We start from the raw sequence: 18,768 nt of genomic DNA, 5'->3' as shown, positions 1-18,768 counted from the left end.
CCGGGTTTACAACCACTTTAATGCCCTGTACACACGACCGGTTTTGCCATCAGAATAAACTCTGAAGGTTTTTCCAACAGAGTTCTGACGGAATTCCGCTCAAGCTGTCTTGCATACACACAGTCACACTAAAGACCAACCGTCCAGAACGCGGTGACGTACAACAAGTACGACGGGACTAGAAAAAGGCAGTTCAATAGCCAGTAGCCAATAGCTTCCGTCTCATACTTGCTTCAGAGCATGCGTCATTTTTGGTACGTCGGAACAGCATACAGACGAGTGGGTTTCCCGATAGTAATTAGTTCCATCGGAAAAATTTAGAACATGTTCTCTATCTAAGTCCGTCTGAATTTTCGACTGAAAAAGTCAGATGGGGCATACACACGATCGGATTATACGATGAAAAGCTCCCATCTGACTTTTTCTGACGGACATTCCGCTTGTTTGTATGTGATATTACTGTATTTTTTTTGCTACACAACAAGGGGCCTTGGGTTCCTGCTTGTAATGGGACATTGCTAAAAATCTGACTGAGAACCTGTCAGATCTACAAACAGTGATTTAGCTGGAGCCAGCAAGCAAGTGTGTGCAGGAGGAGTGTAAAGGATACTGGCTACATGTGGCAGTCTCCCCCCTTGTAAGTCCCCAGTAGTGCTGACCTACTCATGCTGTTCTCTCCTACTCCTGTGCCTCCAGGAAGGGCTTCTTCCATGTAATCCTTCCAGCATCTGAGCCCCAGCACAAAGTCACCCCCCCCACAAACTAGGGGCACCCCTGAGGGCCACCAACAGCCTCCTCAGCACTATATCTCCATCTTCCACCCGACTGCCCGTGCTGGGATGGCCCATGTCTATTTATGAGGTAAACTCTGCCCCCTGTCAGGGGGCAGAATTTACTTTTGGTTGATGCTATCTACCTTAAACTGACAACGTCATTGCTATGGCTCTCCTTCCATGATTGAACCTTTTGTGCAGCATTGCAATGACAGCACCCTTGTCTGTGTCCATCTGTCAGTGGATACAAGGGCCCCTAATACAGAGACCACAGCTGGCCCTGACATTAAAATTATAACCCAGTTTCATTCTAAATTGAATCTTTGGCATTGGGGGATCCTGTAGAAGGACCTCAAGCTAGGGCATGTGCTTCCCAGGTAGACCCAGGTTCATCTATAGGAGAGCCCCAAATATCAAAAACAGGTTTGCTGCAGTAAATTACCCCCGTGACAGACTCACCCGGGATAGAGGCTTTTGGAGGGGACTGAATGTGAGCCTCTTGCCTACAGATTATGGGCCCCCGGCATTTGGGGTACCCTTGAGGTGTTGTTACTTTGGCTTTGGGTCCTTTCTGCCCCCAGGACACACAGACTCTGGGGACCCTGTATTTGCCATGGTAGCAATAGTGACTGAGTCATTCTGTTGGCACTCATACTGTGAGAAGATGCTAATGTCATCAACTCCACTCACCTGTCTGATGTCAGCTATAATGTGTTTAATGTAAATGAGTTTAGTCTGGCTTACCACAGGTTCTAAGGGTATTCAACTCATTGCTGTTTGTTCTAATTAACCCTGTGTTGATGTTTATGGTAATGTGTGTTGAATAGTCAATGAGCTAGGAGACTTAGTCACCTAGTCTGGGTAAATGATTTAGTAAACTAACTCATGTTAATTAGGTTACAGTTGTATTGTTAGAGGAGGTTCCAACGGCATATAAAGTCAGCAGGAAATGTTAGCAGTGAAGCAAGTGTTGCCTTGTTTTATGCTTGGGAGCGGTTGGAATATCTGATATCTGTATCCAGACTACAAGGAAGTGGTATACTGACGGAAACACTCAAGCGGAGTGTGGGACGTTCCGTGACATTGGTGGCAAGCAGCGGGATGCTTCCTGCAGTCTGGGACATACAAACTTCCATCTGGATCCAAGGTCCAGATAGCAGGAGAGGAGAGGTACAGATACCAGCCGCCATCGAAGAGGAATTCAGAAGGAGGTTGCGAGAGATGCAGATACAGCACAGAGGACCAGTATCAGAGCAGGTCCTGCTGGGATGGTGTGATTCTATTCGCTGCAAACTCTGGAGGAAGCGCTAGCCCTTGAGCAGTGACACCAGGGAAAAGTTCTCCCCTCCGTCGAGGAAAGGTACTGGTTGCAGTACGGACTGCGGGTGCGGTTTTTGGGAGAAAAACCCCAAAAGAAGCAGACAGCTGAATTAAGCAGGCTGGTCTGGGCAGAGATGAAGCTGGATGAGAGCTACAGAGCCCTCCGGTGGCATGTATCCCAAGCATGTCCCTGGATAGCAGATGATAGCTCAATGGAAGGCTTAAGCTACGGCGGCTTGGGACTGTTGTATGTGAAGCTGACAGGGGACTCTAACTTTGGGAGTGATTTGGAGTGGCAGTTGGACGAAATCATGGATTTCAGAGAAGGGCTACTGAAAATCTCGGAAGTGCATTGGGCACTGGAAGATATAGAGTTTCTGGCCGTTCAGGAATGGGAGCTGGAGATCGCTTACAGATGGCTGCTAGACATTGCTCAGTGCCAGGGCTGGGCTCCCTTTGCCTGGGACTATCAGGAATTACCAGTTGACCAGTTGAAGGAAGTTAGCACCAGTGGGGGGGAGCCTGGGCAGTAGGAGAAATCGGGACAGTACGGACTGATTAGGGTTTGCCCAGGCACACCTGGCACACCCCCTGCACACGCCTATGCTTAGGCACAGCCCTGGGGATTGGAGTGTGGGCAGACACAGAGGGGTAGGGGCGGGAGGAAGAGGTGCAGATGGATCCCTCTCTCCTCTCCTGTCTGTGTGTGTTTGGGGGGGATTGTTAGTGATGGCTTTGGGCAGCATGAAAGAGAGTGTAACAGACACTCTCAGCTTAGACAACTGCAGCCAGCAACCCTGTTGGTAAACCATAGTCCAGTCTGAATAAGATGATTCCAAACCCGAACTGTCCGGGTGAATCCCGGACAGGTGGCAACCCTAGTTACGGCTGTACTGTTACAGTCTGAAACACACAGTACAGCCATAAATTATCAAAGCCAGCACCCAACAGCCATGGACACTGTGACAGAGTCATACAGCGCCTGCTGTGCTGTTTGATTACCATAATGCTTATGATCATAAAATAAGCACAGTGAGACATCTGGGGACTCAGAAGCAGATATTAGTGTAACTCACAGTGCAGCCACAACATCCGCCGCTGACGACATTAGACTTGCTGGTCTCTGCTGTCAGGCACTTCACATCAGGGAGGGAGTGGAGCACTTACATGCAATCACTCCACCAGGGAGGACAGTGGGCAGCTGATCGGAACTACAACATGCGGTGCAGAATTATGTACCTGCACCCCGCAATAGAAAAAAAAGTCCCTCCTCTGCACTCACCTACTGGGCTCCACTGTTGGCCTGATAGGACCCATAAAAATGTAATTATACACCCCCCTAAGGAAGTAGGAAGGGGGGTGTAGTTTAGTAAGCCCTTTTTCTTATTTGGGAGAAATTAACTGCCCGAGCCCCCCTGTGTAGCTGATGGGGCCTGGGCCCACTACAACAGGACCAGTTGTACTGCCTTATCAGCGGCCCTGTTTGTGAGGGTCTCTGACATTGACTGTACCCAGATGGAGCTGAGCTGAGATTACACTGTAAATGTTTTTCCTCTACAGATTAATAGGCTGTTGGTTGACTCCTTCATGCTGTGATGTCCTCTGCTCTCTTCTAATCACAAACCGATCTCTCATCAGTCTGGACTTATCTCATAATGAATTGGAGGACTCTGGAATTAAACTTCTGTGTGAGGGACTCAGAGATCCAGGCTGTACCCTACAGAAACTTAGGTAAGAATTACACTATAAACTAAACTTTTTAACAATTTGCAGGACTGTGAATTAAAATTCCACTGTGAACATTTCAGACATCTGAGTGGTACCATATAGGAATGTTTGTGTGTTTTTATTTTTCTCTGCAGCATCGACTTTTATAGTTTGACTTCCTTGAGCTGTATTGATCTCCGATCTGCCCTTATTGCCAATTGATCTCTCACCATACTGGATTTATCACTGAATCCTCTAGAGCAGGGGAGTCAAACTCAATTTCATTGCAGACCGGATCAGCATTATGGTTGCCCTCAAAGAGCCTGTTGTATCTATAAGACTACATGTCCACAGCACCCCACCCCCCTTACATCAGATATCAAGAGCCCCCCACCACCAGAAGGAAAGGACCAGAGAAGGGTGGGAGTCAGCTGCTGGAGTCTGCTGAATGCTGAGACCTAGGGAAGGCAGAGGTGAGGGGATGCTGCTGCTGCACAGAGAGGCACATGGTCTGTAGGACAAGTTCTGTCCTCCTTTCTGCTGCTGACTGCTGAGATAGGGGATTAGGGAAGAGCCTCTCTGCAGCTTAATGGAGAAGCACAGAATTTGATAGAGGAATCCTGTCCTCCTATTTGCTGCTGACTACCGAAAACAAGGTGGAGGTGGAGACGAGGGGGGTGCCACAGCTGCAGGAGAGGTGCAAGAGCCACATGAAATGTCCTGGTGGGTGGGATTTGGCCCAAGGGCCTTGTGTTTGACACATGTGGACAGTGGAATAAACCTTCTTTGTGAGGGTCTCAGACATCCAGGCTGTACCCTGCAGTTGCTGAGGGGAGAATTATACTATAAATGAAATATTGACATGCCGGACTATGAAATAAACTTTTTTAGGGTTGCACACATCTGGGCTGTACCCTACAATATGATCAGTGTGTAGTGGTTACTCCCGCACTATCACTGTGTGTAGACTGGGTGGTCAGGGTCCAGCTGCTGCGAGGACTCAGTAGCCTATCGGTAGCTATATGAATGAGTAAATTGTATTATGTGAGCACTACTGGGGACTTACAAGGGGGGGACTCCCACATGTAGCCAGTTCTCCCTGAAGACAGCGGTGTGCCTAAGTCTTCATCCCTTCCCTGGGAGATCTTCTGAGAGTCAGCTGGGTGGGCTGGTGAGGGCTAGTCTGGAGGACTGGAGTGGAGGAGTTAGCCTGGAGGGCTAGTGAAAGGGGAAGCTGCAGCCAGGTGGGTTGGCAGTGCCTGAAGAGGTGGTGCTGGGATCAGCAGCCACAGGAAGAAGAGTACAAGCTGGTCACTATTTTTTTTGACAGAAATAAAAAAGATGTATCTCTGCGCTGAGGTGAGACGGCAGCTGACACAGATAAGTAATATACCAAACTTATAAATAATCTTAAGAAAAAGTGTGTAGCTCCAAAAATAAATGAACAGCGATGAGATGTGAATACTGTGTTATAAATGGACAGCACAAAGTCCAAAAAAAGTGTTAAAGTGAAAAATGCTAAAATGAAAACAAATATTATATTTTTATCAAGAGGTCCCTCCTCAGGACCCCTTGATAACGTCCTATTGGACGAAAAGCTTTGGGGAGGAGACACTAGTGCCAACGTCAGGCCACTGACCGATACCAGGTCAGCAGTGGCACCCATTGTCATATGTTTTATGATTCGTTTTATTTTGGCTTTTAACATACAAACCCCATAAATACTACACTATGGAGACTTCATCTGGCTCCTCGTGACCTTTATTTACTACAGCTACATCTGGATGGTGCGAGTTGCTGAACAGCCTTCCCCATAACAGATGGCGGATCTACACTGAGTGTGTGTTTTGCTGCTGTAATGGCAGCCAGCTTTTCCGGTGAGTGTCCATATCACAGGGGTGCAGTGGATGAATCTGGAGCACTGTACTGGATCACCTCTTCACTTTTCAAGTCACCACCAATTATTTGTGCACATCTTTGCACTGAACTGATGTGTTTTCATCAATAAGTTTATATTGCTGATCCTTTCATTGGACTGTGCATTTATACCTATATTTTGCACTATATTGTTTATTTATTGTTGATTTCCATCCACAAGATTGGACTTTTATATATACTGTATCATTTTTAGCATTTTTCACTTTAACACTTTTTTGGACTTTATTTCAATGTGCTGTCCATTTATAACACAATATTCACATCTGATCGCTGTTCATTTATTTTTGGCGCTACATAATTTCTCCTAAAGTGGTTGTAAACCCTTTACAACCACTTTAGGCTACAGGCAAGCCTATAATTAGGCTTACCTGTAGCTGCACTGGATATCTCCTAAACCTGCACATTTTAGGAGATATCCCTGTATTTGCATGTGCCGATGTTATCGTCACATGCGCACTTAAAGTGGAGAGCTACCTAAAAAAAAATTGCATCAAAAATCTTAATTTAATTTTTAAAAAAAATGTGAAAAAAAATTTAACCTACCTGAAACCCTTGTTGTTAGGCAGTCTTCCTAATCAGCCTCTTCCTATTATGTGGCGTGTCCTGCTCCTCGGTGAGCAGCCCCGTTGCCTTCTGGGAACTGTGTGTGTTCCCAGAAAAACACGGGGCCATTCACAGAGTGCCGCGCCGCTCGCACGTGCGCAGTAGGAAACTTGCAGTGAAGCCACATGGCTTCACTGTGTGTTTCCCTTAGTTATGGTGTCGGCAGCCAATCCGATGGACGGATCGGCCTCGGGGGGCCGACATCGCAGGCTCGCTGGACAGGTAAGTGTCCTTATTAAAAGTCAGCATCTACAGTGTTTGTAGCTGCTGATTTAAAAAAAAAAAAAACTTCCGGACCTCCTCTTTAACCACTTCAATACCAGGCACTTAGACACCTTCCCGCCCAGGCCAATTTTCAGCTTTTAGCGCTGTCACACTTTGAATGACAATTGCGCGGTCATGCTACACTGTACTCAAACAATTTTTTTATCATTTTGTTCCCACAAATAGAGCTTTCTTTTGGTGGTATTTGATCACTTCTGCGGTTTTTATTTTTTGCGCAACAAATAAAAAAAGACCCAAAATTTTGAAAAAAAACAAGTTTTTCTTTGTTTCTGTTAAAATTTTTTGTAAATAAGTAAGTTTTCTTCTTCAATGACTGGCACTGATAGGCAGCACTGATGGGCACTGATAGGTGGCACTGATGGGCACTGTCAGAGCAGACCCCCCTGTCAGGAGAGCCACCGATCAGCTCTCCTCTACTCGTGTCTGTCAGACGCGAGTGAGGAAAAGCCGATCAAAGGCTCTTCCTATTGACATCGTGATCAGCCATGATTGGACACGGCTGATCACATGGTAAAGAGCCTCCACCGGACTAACACACCGCTTCACCGATCGCCGTGATGCTCGCCCCCGCGGGCGCTCGGCACCATGTTATCCTGCTTAACGTCATATGACACCCAGTCAGGGTAATTGAACCACCGCCCGGCCGTCAATCTGCTATAGGCCGGGTGGGAAGTGGTTAAGCCAACTGAAGCAATGGTGCGTACGTGTCGTTTCTTCAGTTGTACTGTGCAGTTCCCGATAGCTCCTGCGCACATGTGCGGGAGTGACGTCATCGCGGCTCCAGCCAATCACAGCACCGGAGCTGCGATACCCCTGGGAGAGATGTCACTGGCTTGAGGGGAAGACGAGGATGGCTGCGGGGGCTTCGTTCTCGGGTAAGTAATTCATAATGAGCTAGTATGCTATACATACTAGCTCATTATGCCTTTGTCTTGCAGGGTTTTTTTTTACCCGGGTTTACAACCACTTTAATGCCCTGTACACACGACCGGTTTTGCCATCGGAATAAACTCTGAAGGTTTTTCCAACAGAGTTCTGACGGAATTCCGCTCAAGCTGTCTTGCATACACACAGTCACACTAAAGACCAACCGTCCAGAACGCGGTGACGTACAACAAGTACGACGGGACTAGAAAAAGGCAGTTCAATAGCCAGTAGCCAATAGCTTCCGTCTCATACTTGCTTCAGAGCATGCGTCATTTTTGGTACGTCGGAACAGCATACAGACGAGTGGGTTTCCCGATAGTAATTAGTTCCGTCGGAAAAATTTAGAACATGTTCTCTATCTAAGTCCGTCTGAATTTTCGACTGAAAAAGTCAGATGGGGCATACACACGATCGGATTATACGATGAAAAGCTCCCATCTGACTTTTTCTGACGGACATTCCGCTTGTGTGTATGTGATATTACTGTATTTTTTTTGCTACACAACAAGGGGCCTTGGGTTCCTGCTTGTAATGGGACCTTGCTAAAAATCTGACTGAGAACCTGTCAGATCTACAAACAGTGATTTAGCTGGAGCCAGCAAGCAAGTGTGTGCAGGAGGAGTGTAAAGGATACTGGCTACATGTGGCAGTCTCCCCCCTTGTAAGTCCCCAGTAGTGCTGACCTACTCATGCTGTTCTCTCCTACTCCTGTGCCTCCAGGAAGGGCTTCTTCCATGTAATCCTTCCAGCATCTGAGCCCCAGCACAAAGTCACCCCCCCACAAACTAGGGGCACCCCTGAGGGCCACCAACAGCCTCCTCAGCACTATATCTCCATCTTCCACCCGACTGCCCGTGCTGGGATGGCCCATGTCTATTTATGAGGTAAACTCTGCCCCCTGTCAGGGGGCAGAATTTACTTTTGGTTGATGCTATCTACCTTAAACTGACAACGTCATTGCTATGGCTCTCCTTCCATGATTGAACCTTTTGTGCAGCATTGCAATGACAGCACCCTTGTCTGTGTCCATCTGTCAGTGGATACAAGGGCCCCTAATACAGAGACCACAGCTGGCCCTGACATTAAAATTATAACCCAGTTTCATTCTAAATTGAATCTTTGGCATTGGGGGATCCTGTAGAAGGACCTCAAGCTAGGGCATGTGCTTCCCAGGTAGACCCAGGTTCATCTATAGGAGAGCCCCAAATATCAAAAACAGGTTTGCTGCAGTAAATTACCCCCCTGACAGACTCACCCGGGATAGAGGCTTTTGGAGGGGACTGAATGTGAGCCTCTTGCCTACAGATTATGGGCCCCCGGCATTTGGGGTACCCTTGAGGTGTTGTTACTTTGGCTTTGGGTCCTTTCTGCCCCCAGGACACACAGACTCTGGGGACCCTGTATTTGCCATGGTAGCAATAGTGACTGAGTCATTCTGTTGGCACTCATACTGTGAGAAGATGCTAATGTCATCAACTCCACTCACCTGTCTGATGTCAGCTATAATGTGTTTAATGTAAATGAGTTTAGTCTGGCTTACCACAGGTTCTAAGGGTATTCAACTCATTGCTGTTTGTTCTAATTAACCCTGTGTTGATGTTTATGGTAATGTGTGTTGAATAGTCAATGAGCTAGGAGACTTAGTCACCTAGTCTGGGTAAATGATTTAGTAAACTAGCTCATGTTAATTAGGTTACAGTTGTATTGTTAGAGGAGGTTCCAACGGCATATAAAGTCAGCAGGAAATGTTAGCAGTGAAGCAAGTGTTGCCTTGTTTTATGCTTGGGAGCGGTTGGAATATCTGATATCTGTATCCAGACTACAAGGAAGTGGTATACTGACGGAAACACTCAAGCGGAGTGTGGGACGTTCCGTGACATTGGTGGCAAGCAGCGGGATGCTTCCTGCAGTCTGGGACATACAAACTTCCATCTGGATCCAAGGTCCAGATAGCAGGAGAGGAGAGGTACAGATACCAGCCGCCATCGAAGAGGAATTCAGAAGGAGGTTGCGAGAGATGCAGATACAGCACAGAGGACCAGTATCAGAGCAGGTCCTGCTGGGATGGTGTGATTCTATTCGCTGCAAACTCTGGAGGAAGCGCTAGCCCTTGAGCAGTGACACCAGGGAAAAGTTCTCCCCTCCGTCGAGGAAAGGTACTGGTTGCAGTACGGACTGCGGGTGCGGTTTTTGGGAGAAAAACCCCAAAAGAAGCAGACAGCTGAATTAAGCAGGCTGGTCTGGGCAGAGATGAAGCTGGATGAGAGCTACAGAGCCCTCCGGTGGCATGTATCCCAAGCATGTCCCTGGATAGCAGATGATAGCTCAATGGAAGGCTTAAGCTACGGCGGCTTGGGACTGTTGTATGTGAAGCTGACAGGGGACTCTAACTTTGGGAGTGATTTGGAGTGGCGGTTGGACGAAATCATGGATTTCAGAGAAGGGCTACTGAAAATCTCGGAAGTGCATTGGGCACTGGAAGATATAGAGTTTCTGGCCGTTCAGGAATGGGAGCTGGAGATCGCTTACAGATGGCTGCTAGACATTGCTCAGTGCCAGGGCTGGGCTCCCTTTGCCTGGGACTATCAGGAATTACCAGTTGACAACTCTGAAATCCTGGCTGAAGAGTCAGCAATGTGGCAGAGTAATAGTGTGTTTTGCCAACCTGCACCAGCAGCTATGGAGGCGGAGGTCTTATGGCGGATGCAGCAAGTGCTGACTGACCTTGATGATCCTGTTTCTGCATGGGATGACCTTGGATGGAGGAATGTGCAGCAGCATGCCAGAGAATCGGCAGTGGAAAATCTGGAGATTGCCATCCCAAAGCTGAAGTGCTGACAACAGGGCAGAGCTCTGCTAACCTCTGCCCAGCACTGATAGCATCTTCTGAGCTCCATGGACAGGAGATGGTGAACCTCTATCCCCAGACACCAGTTGCAGAGACAGGGGATTTGATAGACTTTTCTGCTGAGGAAGAACAACCTAATGAGCCTCCAGCAGAAGAGCTGGTATTGGGGCCAAACTTCACTGTGCTCTGCCCAGCACCAACAGCAGTATCTATGGAGTTACAACAAACTTCTTCCGCTGAAAATCTGGTAACGGAACAGTGGGTCCAAGACCTCTGTCCCACACTTTTAGCAATTCCAGAGATTGGGATTTTAATAGACGTTTCTGTAGAGAAGGAACAACCTAGCAACCCCCCAGCAGAAGTGCTGGCAACCGGACAGAGTGTCCAAGACCTCTGCCCCACACCTGTGGCAGTTTCGGAGGCTCAGGGTGAGAAGGTGGCAATCACTTCCCAGCAGCAGATACAGGGGGAAAAGGGAGAGGAGGTGTGTTTTGTCCCTCCCCAACAGTTGGCCAGGGTGGAGGAAGCTGACTTTCCTCCCCAGCAAAGATCCATGCACCTGGGAGACAGTACCATAGACATGTCGTCCCAGCAGCCAGATGAGGGAATGGAAAAGGAAGCAACCAGCTCACCTCCCCAATGGCAGCTACACAGTTTGGGAGTGGAGGAAGCCAGCTTCCTGCCCCAATGGTTAGCCGGAGCGGAGGATGAGGAGTCCCCAACAGAAGTGCTGGCAACAGGGCAGAGTGCTACCAACCTCTGCCCAGCAACGGCAACAACTGTGGAGTTCCAGGGAGCCGGGGCAGTCGGCCCCTCTGTCCAGCAACAAACTGATGTAGTGGAGATGCTACTCCCAGCTGAATCACTGGCAACAGGGCAGAGCACTGCTGGCCTCTGCCTAGCACCTACAGTTTCTTCTCAGCTTCAGGGAACTGGGACAGTGGGCCCCTCTGCCTAGCAACAGGCCAAGTCATGGAATGGTAAACACCACCCAGATGAAGCGCTGACAGACAGACAGAGAGTCAATGACCTCTGCCTCACACCTACTGAGGTCAACTATTCCTTGCAGCCAAGAAAGTAGATCGTGCAGACAGACTTTGTGAGTTCACTCTGCCTGACTAACGCATGTCCAGACCAGGTGGGGGTCTGGGACCTTGTTAGTCAACTTTTGATGGGGGAGAAATGTGACAGACTCACCCAGGATATAGACTTTTAGAGGGGACTGAATGTGAGCCTCTTGCCTACAGATTAAGGGCCCTGGCATTTGGGGTACCCTTGAGGTGTTGTTACTTTGGCTTTGGGTCCTTTCTGCCCCCAGGATACACAGACTCTGGGGACCCTGTATTTGCCATGGTAGCAATAGTGACATACTGTTGGGACTCATACTGTGAGAAGATGCTAATGTCATCAACTCCACTCATCTGTCTGATGTCAGCTATAATGTGTTTAATGTAAATGAGTTTAGTCTGGCTTACCACAGGTTCTAAGGGTATTCAACTCATTGTTGTTTGTTCTAATTACCCTCTGTTGATGTTTATGGTAATGTGTGTTGAATAGTCAATGAGCTAGGAGACTTAGTCACCTAGTCTGGGTAAATGATTTAGTAAACTAGCTCATGTTAATTAGGTTACAGTTGTATTGTTCGAGGAGGTTCCAACGGCATATAAAGTCTTGTAATTTTGATTTGATTCTAAATTTAATTTAATTCTAAATAAATATTCCATGTTAGCAGTGAAGCAAGTGTCTCCTTGTTTTATGCTTGGGAGCGGTTGGAATATCTGATATCTGTATCCAGACTACAAGGAAGTGGTATACTGACGGAAACACTCAAGCGGAGTGTGGGACGTTCCGTGACAACCCCCTCCAAAAAAAACTACATCTGACTCTCTAGCCATCTTCTATAACATAGTGGGGATGTTCCAATGTAGGAAATTTAAAAATAAAATTTGCAAATTTGTCAATCATGGTTTAAAAAATGTATTTAACCACTTACGGACCGCCGCACGCCGATATACGTCCTGACTTTGAAGAGGAACATCATTGTTATGGCAGAAGCTAGCTGCCATAACCTTGGTATCCTCTTCTTCAGCCGGCGGTCCGCTTTCCGATAAGAGTGGTCTCTGCAGCAGATTCGCCACGAGATCACTTTTTTCGGTGGAGGGAGAGTCCCCCCGTCCAGCCGCGCTCCGGTGCTCCCCGCCGCTTACCGGAGCCATCGGCAGTGGCGGAGGGGATCGGATGTTGCTCCTTGCTGGGTATGGAGTGGAGTGAGGGGAAGATGGCCCCCACCCATCTCCATAACATTGCAGAGCGGAAGTGACGTCAAAACGTAACTTCCGCTCATAGCTCTTAAAGGGCCATTTTTTTTAAATGACAATTTATTTTTTTTTCTTTTAATTGCATTTTAGTGTAAATATAAGATCTGAGGTCTTTTTGACCCCAGATCTTTTATTTAAGAGGTCTTGTCATGCTTTTTTTTTTCTATTACAAGGGATATTTACATTCCTTGTAATAGGAATAAAAGTGACACTTTTTTAAAAAAAGAACAGTGTAAAAATAAAAAATGAAAGGTAAAATAAATAATAATAAAAATTTTTTTAAAACACGCCCCGTCCCGCCGAGCTTGCATGCAGGAGCCAACGTGTACATGAGCAGCGCCCGTATCTGAAAACAGTGTTCAAACCACACATGTGAGGTATCACCGCGATTGGTAGAGCGAGAGCAATAATTCTAGCCCTAGACCTCCTCTGTAACTCAAAACATGCAACCTGTAGAATTTGTTTAACGTCGCCTATGGAGATTTTTAAGGGTAAAGGTTTGTCGCCATTCCACGAGCGGGCGCAATTTTGAAGTGTGACATGTTGGGTATCAATTTACTCGGCGTAACATTATCTTTCATAGTATAAAAAAAATTGGGCTAACTTTACAGTTGTCTTATTTTTAATTCAAAAAAGTGTATTTTTTACAAAAAAAGTGCACTTGTAAGACCGCTGCGCAAATACGGTGTGACAGAAAGTATTGCAACGACTGAAATTTTATTCTCTAGGGTGTTAGAAAAAATGTTTGGGACTTCTAAATAATTTTCTAGCAAAAAAAACTGTTTTTAACTTGTAAACAACAAATCTCAAAAAGAGGCTCGGTTCTTAAGTGGTTAACCAGTTCCTTTTTGTCCTGTGTCACCAAATACGTGATCTACTGCCTCACAGGCCCCTGTGGTCACCTTTACATGAGCCGTACAATATGCACTGTCCAGGGACGTTTTGGTGAATATAGGACACTAATTGGGGAGGGCAGTACAGATCACAGCATCCCCGACACTTTTTTAAGAACATAACATAGCTTCTCTATGAAGGACCTTCAAGTTTACATCATACAGCATTTTCCCTTGTGCATAGGCGTGCGCGCAGCCTGATGCATTAGGATGTGCACCACAAAGCTCAAATACACATGGGAATATATATATATACACACATATACACTGTATTACCAGAAGTATTGGGACACCTGCCTTTACACGCACATGAACTTTAATGGCATCCCAGTCTAGTGCCCTGTACACATGGTCGGACATTAATCGGACATTCCAACAACAAAATCCTAGGATTTTCTCAGACGGATGTTGGCTCAAACTTGTCTTGCATACACACGGTCACACAAAGTTGTCGGAAAATCCGATCATTCTGAACGCGGTGACGTAAAACACGTACGTCGGGACTATAAACGGGGCAGTAGCCAATAGCTTTCATCTCTTTATTTATTCTGAGCATGCGTGGCACTTTGTGCGTCAGATTTGTGTACACACGATCGGAAATTGCGACAACGGATTTTGTTGTCGGAAAATTTTATAGCCTGCTCTCAAACTTTGTGTGTCGGAAAATCCGATGGAAAATGTGTGATGGAGCCCACACACGGTCGGAATTTCCGACAACAAGGTCCTATCACACATTTTCCATCGGAAAATCCGACCATGTGTACGGGGCATTAGTCTGTAGGGTTCAATATTGAGTTGGCAATTTTTTTAATTTGAGAATCTTGCAAACAAGAAACACATTCCAACTTTTTTTTTATACAAAAATACAAAAAAAATAGAATTTTTTATTACAGCTTACCTGTAAAATCCTTTTCTTTCGACGGACATCACGGGACACAGAGCCACAGTAATTACTGATGGGTTATAGGGTATCACTAGGTATTGGACACTGGTCACACCCTAATCAGGAAGTTCAACCCCCTATATAACCCCTCCCCTTCCAGGGATACCTCAGTTTTGTAGCAAAGCAGTATAGGTGTATTAGAAGAGGGGCGGGACCTCTGTGTCCCGTGATGTCTGTCGAAAGAAAAGGATTTTACAGGTAAGCTGTAATAAAAAATCCTATTTTCTTTTCTCGGACATCACGGGACACAGAGCCACAGTAATTACTGATGGGATGTCCCAAAGCAATGCCAACTGAGGGGGGGGGAAATCACAACCAAGTAGGGTGCTATCAGACCTGAGGACCCTGTACCGCTGTCTGCAGCACACTACGCCTAAAGGCGATATCCTCATGCCTTCCTACATCCACCTGATAGAATCTGGTGAATGTATGAACTGAAGACCAGGTTGCGGCCTTGCAGATCTGAGCCATAGAGGCCCGGTGATGCACTGCCCAAGAAGCACCAATAGCCCTTGTGGAATGTGCCTTGATCTGAAACGGAGGAATCTTCTGTTTCAAACCGTAAGCTTGAATAATCAACTGTCGAATCCATTTAGAAATGGTCGCTTTTGACGCTGCCTGTCCTCTATTGGGACCCTCCGGCAGCACGAACAAGACATCCGTCTTGCGAATCTGAGCAGTTGCCTCCAGATAGGTCTTGACTGCTCTTACTACATCCAAAGACTGTAATGACCTTTCTTCCGAAGAACAAGGTTCTGGAAAAAAGGAAGGTAGCACAATGTCTTGGTTTAGATGAAAATCTGAAACCACCTTCGGAAAAAAACTAGGATGAGGGCGCAGTACCACTCTATCCTTGTGTATAATCAAGTAAGGCTCTTTACAGGAAAGAGCTGCTATTTCTGATACTCTTCTAGCAGAAGAGATAGCTACCAGGAAAATTAGTTTCCTCGTCAGTAAGACCAAAGGAATCTGACGTATTGGTTCAAAAGGTTGTTTTTGTAACACCGATAGAACCAAGTTCAAGTCCCAGGGGTTCAGGGGCGCTCTAACCGGAGGAATAAGACGCATCACCCCCTGTATAAAGTTTCGGATCAGAGAATGCGAAGCAAGCGGCCGTTGAAACAACACTGATAAGGCCGACACCTGGCCCTTGATGGTACTCAAGGCCAGCTTCATCTCTAATCCTAATTGTAGAAAAAAACAGAATTCTACTTATGACATATTTCCTGGGATGCCAACCCCTGGATTCACACCAGGATACATAAGCTTTCCAGACTCTATGATAAATCATTCTGGAAGCTGGCTTCCTTGCATTGATCAAGGTAGATCTGACAGGACCTGAAAGCCCACGATTTTTCAGAACGTGGGATTCAATAGCCCACCCGTCAAATCTAGCATTTGTGAGGCAGGCTGGAACACCGGACCTTGAGCTAACAGGTCTGGGTGTATCGGTAGGGTCCACCGGGAACCCACCCTCATCCCTGCTATTTCTGCTTATCAGGTTTTTCTGGGCCAAACGGGGGCCACCAGAAGTGCCGACTTCCCTTCTTGCCAGAGTCTGCGAAGGAGCCGTGGCAGTAGCAGAATGGGAGGGAATGCATAAATCGGTGAGAGCCGATGCCACGGAATCACCAACGCATCCGTCCTGCCTGCAAGAGGATCCCAGGCAAGGGTAGGAAGGATTTCCCCTTCTGTAGGTTTTCGGGTATGAGCCATCAACTGAGGCTCTAACGCATCGCATGCGATAGGTGCATTGGAAAGTTTAATGCCTACACCTTCCTGTTCCAGGTCAACAGAATACTGTGTTGCAACAGTTCTGCTTGGAACAGCGCATAGGGAACTGCTTCGAATTAAGCCACCATCTTCCCCTGCAGCCTCATACAAAGGCGGACAGAAAGACTCTTCTTGGCCCTGACTGTCAGAATCAGCTCCCTTAGAGCAGTGATCTTTGCCTGTAGACACTTCAGTTAAGCAGGAAAACTGGGCACATATAGGCCTGTATCTCTGATGCCTATTGATATCAGAAATTCTCCTCCCTGCAGGACGGAGATTTCTGTCTGAATTGATTCCAAACGAAAGGACTGCATCCTTGGGAATAGTTTCAGATCTCTCAAATCCAAAATGGGTCTGTCGTCCCCATTTGGTTTTCGGACCATAGAAAGATTGGAACAGAGTCTCAATCCTTGATCCTTTGTGGGAACCCCCACAATAACCTCTTGTGACAAAAGTCGCTCTATCGCTAGAAGGAGCGACTGCTTCTCTTCTGGTTCTCTGGGAACACCTGATCTGAGGAAACGAGGAGAGGGACATTCTTGGAACTCCAGTCTGTACCCTAAGGTTACCATGGAGATTACCCATCTGTCCTGGAAGTCCTTCTGCCAGGGCCCTGAGAGCTGTAGCAGTCTTTCCCCCCACTCGAGCGAGCGGGGCGCCCCTTCATGAAGAGGTCTTAGTGTCTTGCTTAGAAGACCTTTTCCCCCAGGATTTCTTGTGTCCCTGGGGTTGACTCTTGTTTCTTGCCCCAGACGGAGGAGACCGTCGTGACTGCCTGGAGGCTGATGCCCCTGGCGCTGGGGAAAGAGTCCGTTTAAAAGAGGGACGCTTACTCTTCTTCTTATCAGGTAAGAGAGTGCTTTTCCCACAGGAGATCGTCTTGATATAATTATCCAAGTCCTCTCCAAACAACCTTTCACCACGGAAGGGAAACCCAGCCAGAAGCTTCTTACATGGTGCTTCGGCTGACCAGTTTTTCAACCATAAGATTCTACGTATATGCACCAACCCAAGCGAGAGGCGAGAGGTTTGCACGATAGAATCTCTAATGGCGTCAACAGTATAACATAAAGCCGCAGGAAGGTTAGCAAACCCCTGGGCCTGCTGTTCAGGCAATACTTTGATGACCTGCTTAACATGGTCTCTTAAGTATTGACAGACTCCAATCGCTGCTACTGCAGGTTGGGCCACTGATCCTGTTAAAGAGAACACATCTTTCAATAAGAAGTCCATCTTTTTATCCACAGGATCTTTGAGCATCTGAGCGTTGTCTACAGGACAAGTCAGATTACTATTTACAGAGGAAATGGCCGCATCAATGGCCGGTATTCCCCACCTCTTAATAAACTTTTCTTCCATAGGATAAAGTGTAGAAAACTTTTTTGGCGGAAGAAATCGCTTATCTGGGTGATCCCACTCAGAGTAAAGCAGCTTTTCAAGTAATTTATGAACAGGAAAAGCATGTGCTGCTTGGAAAGGTTTCAGTGACCCCAAAGCAGAAGAGGTTTCTGTAGTAGTTTCAGGTAGGGGCAACTTAAATGTGGAGCGGACCAAACCAGTGAGGATCTGCACTAAGACTTTCTCCTCTTGGGAAGTCGCAGAGGGTCTCTCTCCACCTGAATCCTCCGAAGAGGAATCATCTGTCCCATCCCGATCCTCTGAAAGGGATTCATCTCCTTTATCCCAGAGCTCCTCTGACTGAGGGTCTTGGGGAGCAGAGGAAGGCCTTGTGCGTTTTCTTCCACTCAGTGAAGATGTAATCGCGGCCATTAGTTTTTTCTCTAATCCAGAAATGGTTGAGGAAAAAACTTCTTGCGTAATGTACACAGGGGCTGAAGTGCCAGCAGCAGATGTAGCCCCTAACCCCAATGGCTCTCCCTGTCCAGCTGCCCCTGGTCCCTCAGGAGGGGATGGTGTAGCAGACAGGGGGTCCTCAGAACCTGAACGAGACCCCCTAGTGCCTCCGGTTCTAGGGGTGCTTGAACCTCTTCTACCCATAGTGCAAAGCAACAAGGTGTGAGGTATCAAAAACGAACACTGACTGCTGAGCGATGTAGTCTGGCTAAAGCCTTGCTACCAAATGCCCAATCCGGTGTTCTTTAGTGAATGCAGCCTAGGGGAATGCCTGTGTCCCATCTTACATGTGACTGTCAGCTCTGTGTCTCTCCAAAGCTCAGAGCACCTATACAGTGTGCTTTAAATAGCCATGCTTTCAGGCACTGTGGGCGTCTGGGCACGCTGACGCTGTGCTGATGCCCCGCCCCCCCTCCCCCCCCTTGTTTTTGAAAAACGAATGCTTCCCGCGCGAGCCGACCCTTTCTGACAAGCCTGAAGGGAGGCTGGGGTTGGGGGAATAGGGAGGAGGCCGGCATAGATGGGCCCTGCATCGCAATGCGGCTTCGGTGGCGGCGGCGGTAGCGGCTGTGACAGTGCGGTCTCA

At 47.3% G+C, this 18,768-nt stretch overlaps 1 protein-coding gene across 8 annotated transcripts in view; it reads left to right on the top strand.

Moving 5' to 3' along the window:
* LOC141106560 (NACHT, LRR and PYD domains-containing protein 3-like) overlaps positions 1 to 18,768 on the top strand; it is a 196,570-nt gene that overhangs the window by 131,015 nt on the left and 46,787 nt on the right. For all 8 annotated transcript variants that reach the window (XM_073597428.1, XM_073597426.1, XM_073597425.1 and 5 more), the window contains one exon: positions 3,654 to 3,824. In XM_073597428.1, the coding sequence (XP_073453529.1) occupies positions 3,654 to 3,824 (171 nt within the window). The remainder of the gene's footprint in view (positions 1 to 3,653; positions 3,825 to 18,768) is intronic.

Source organism: Aquarana catesbeiana, linkage group LG08 (assembly GCF_042186555.1).
Source record: "Aquarana catesbeiana isolate 2022-GZ linkage group LG08, ASM4218655v1, whole genome shotgun sequence".
NCBI lineage: Eukaryota > Metazoa > Chordata > Amphibia > Anura > Ranidae > Aquarana > Aquarana catesbeiana.
The sequence above is the reverse complement of the archived record's forward strand: the minus strand, read 5'-3'. Positions and strand labels throughout refer to the sequence as shown.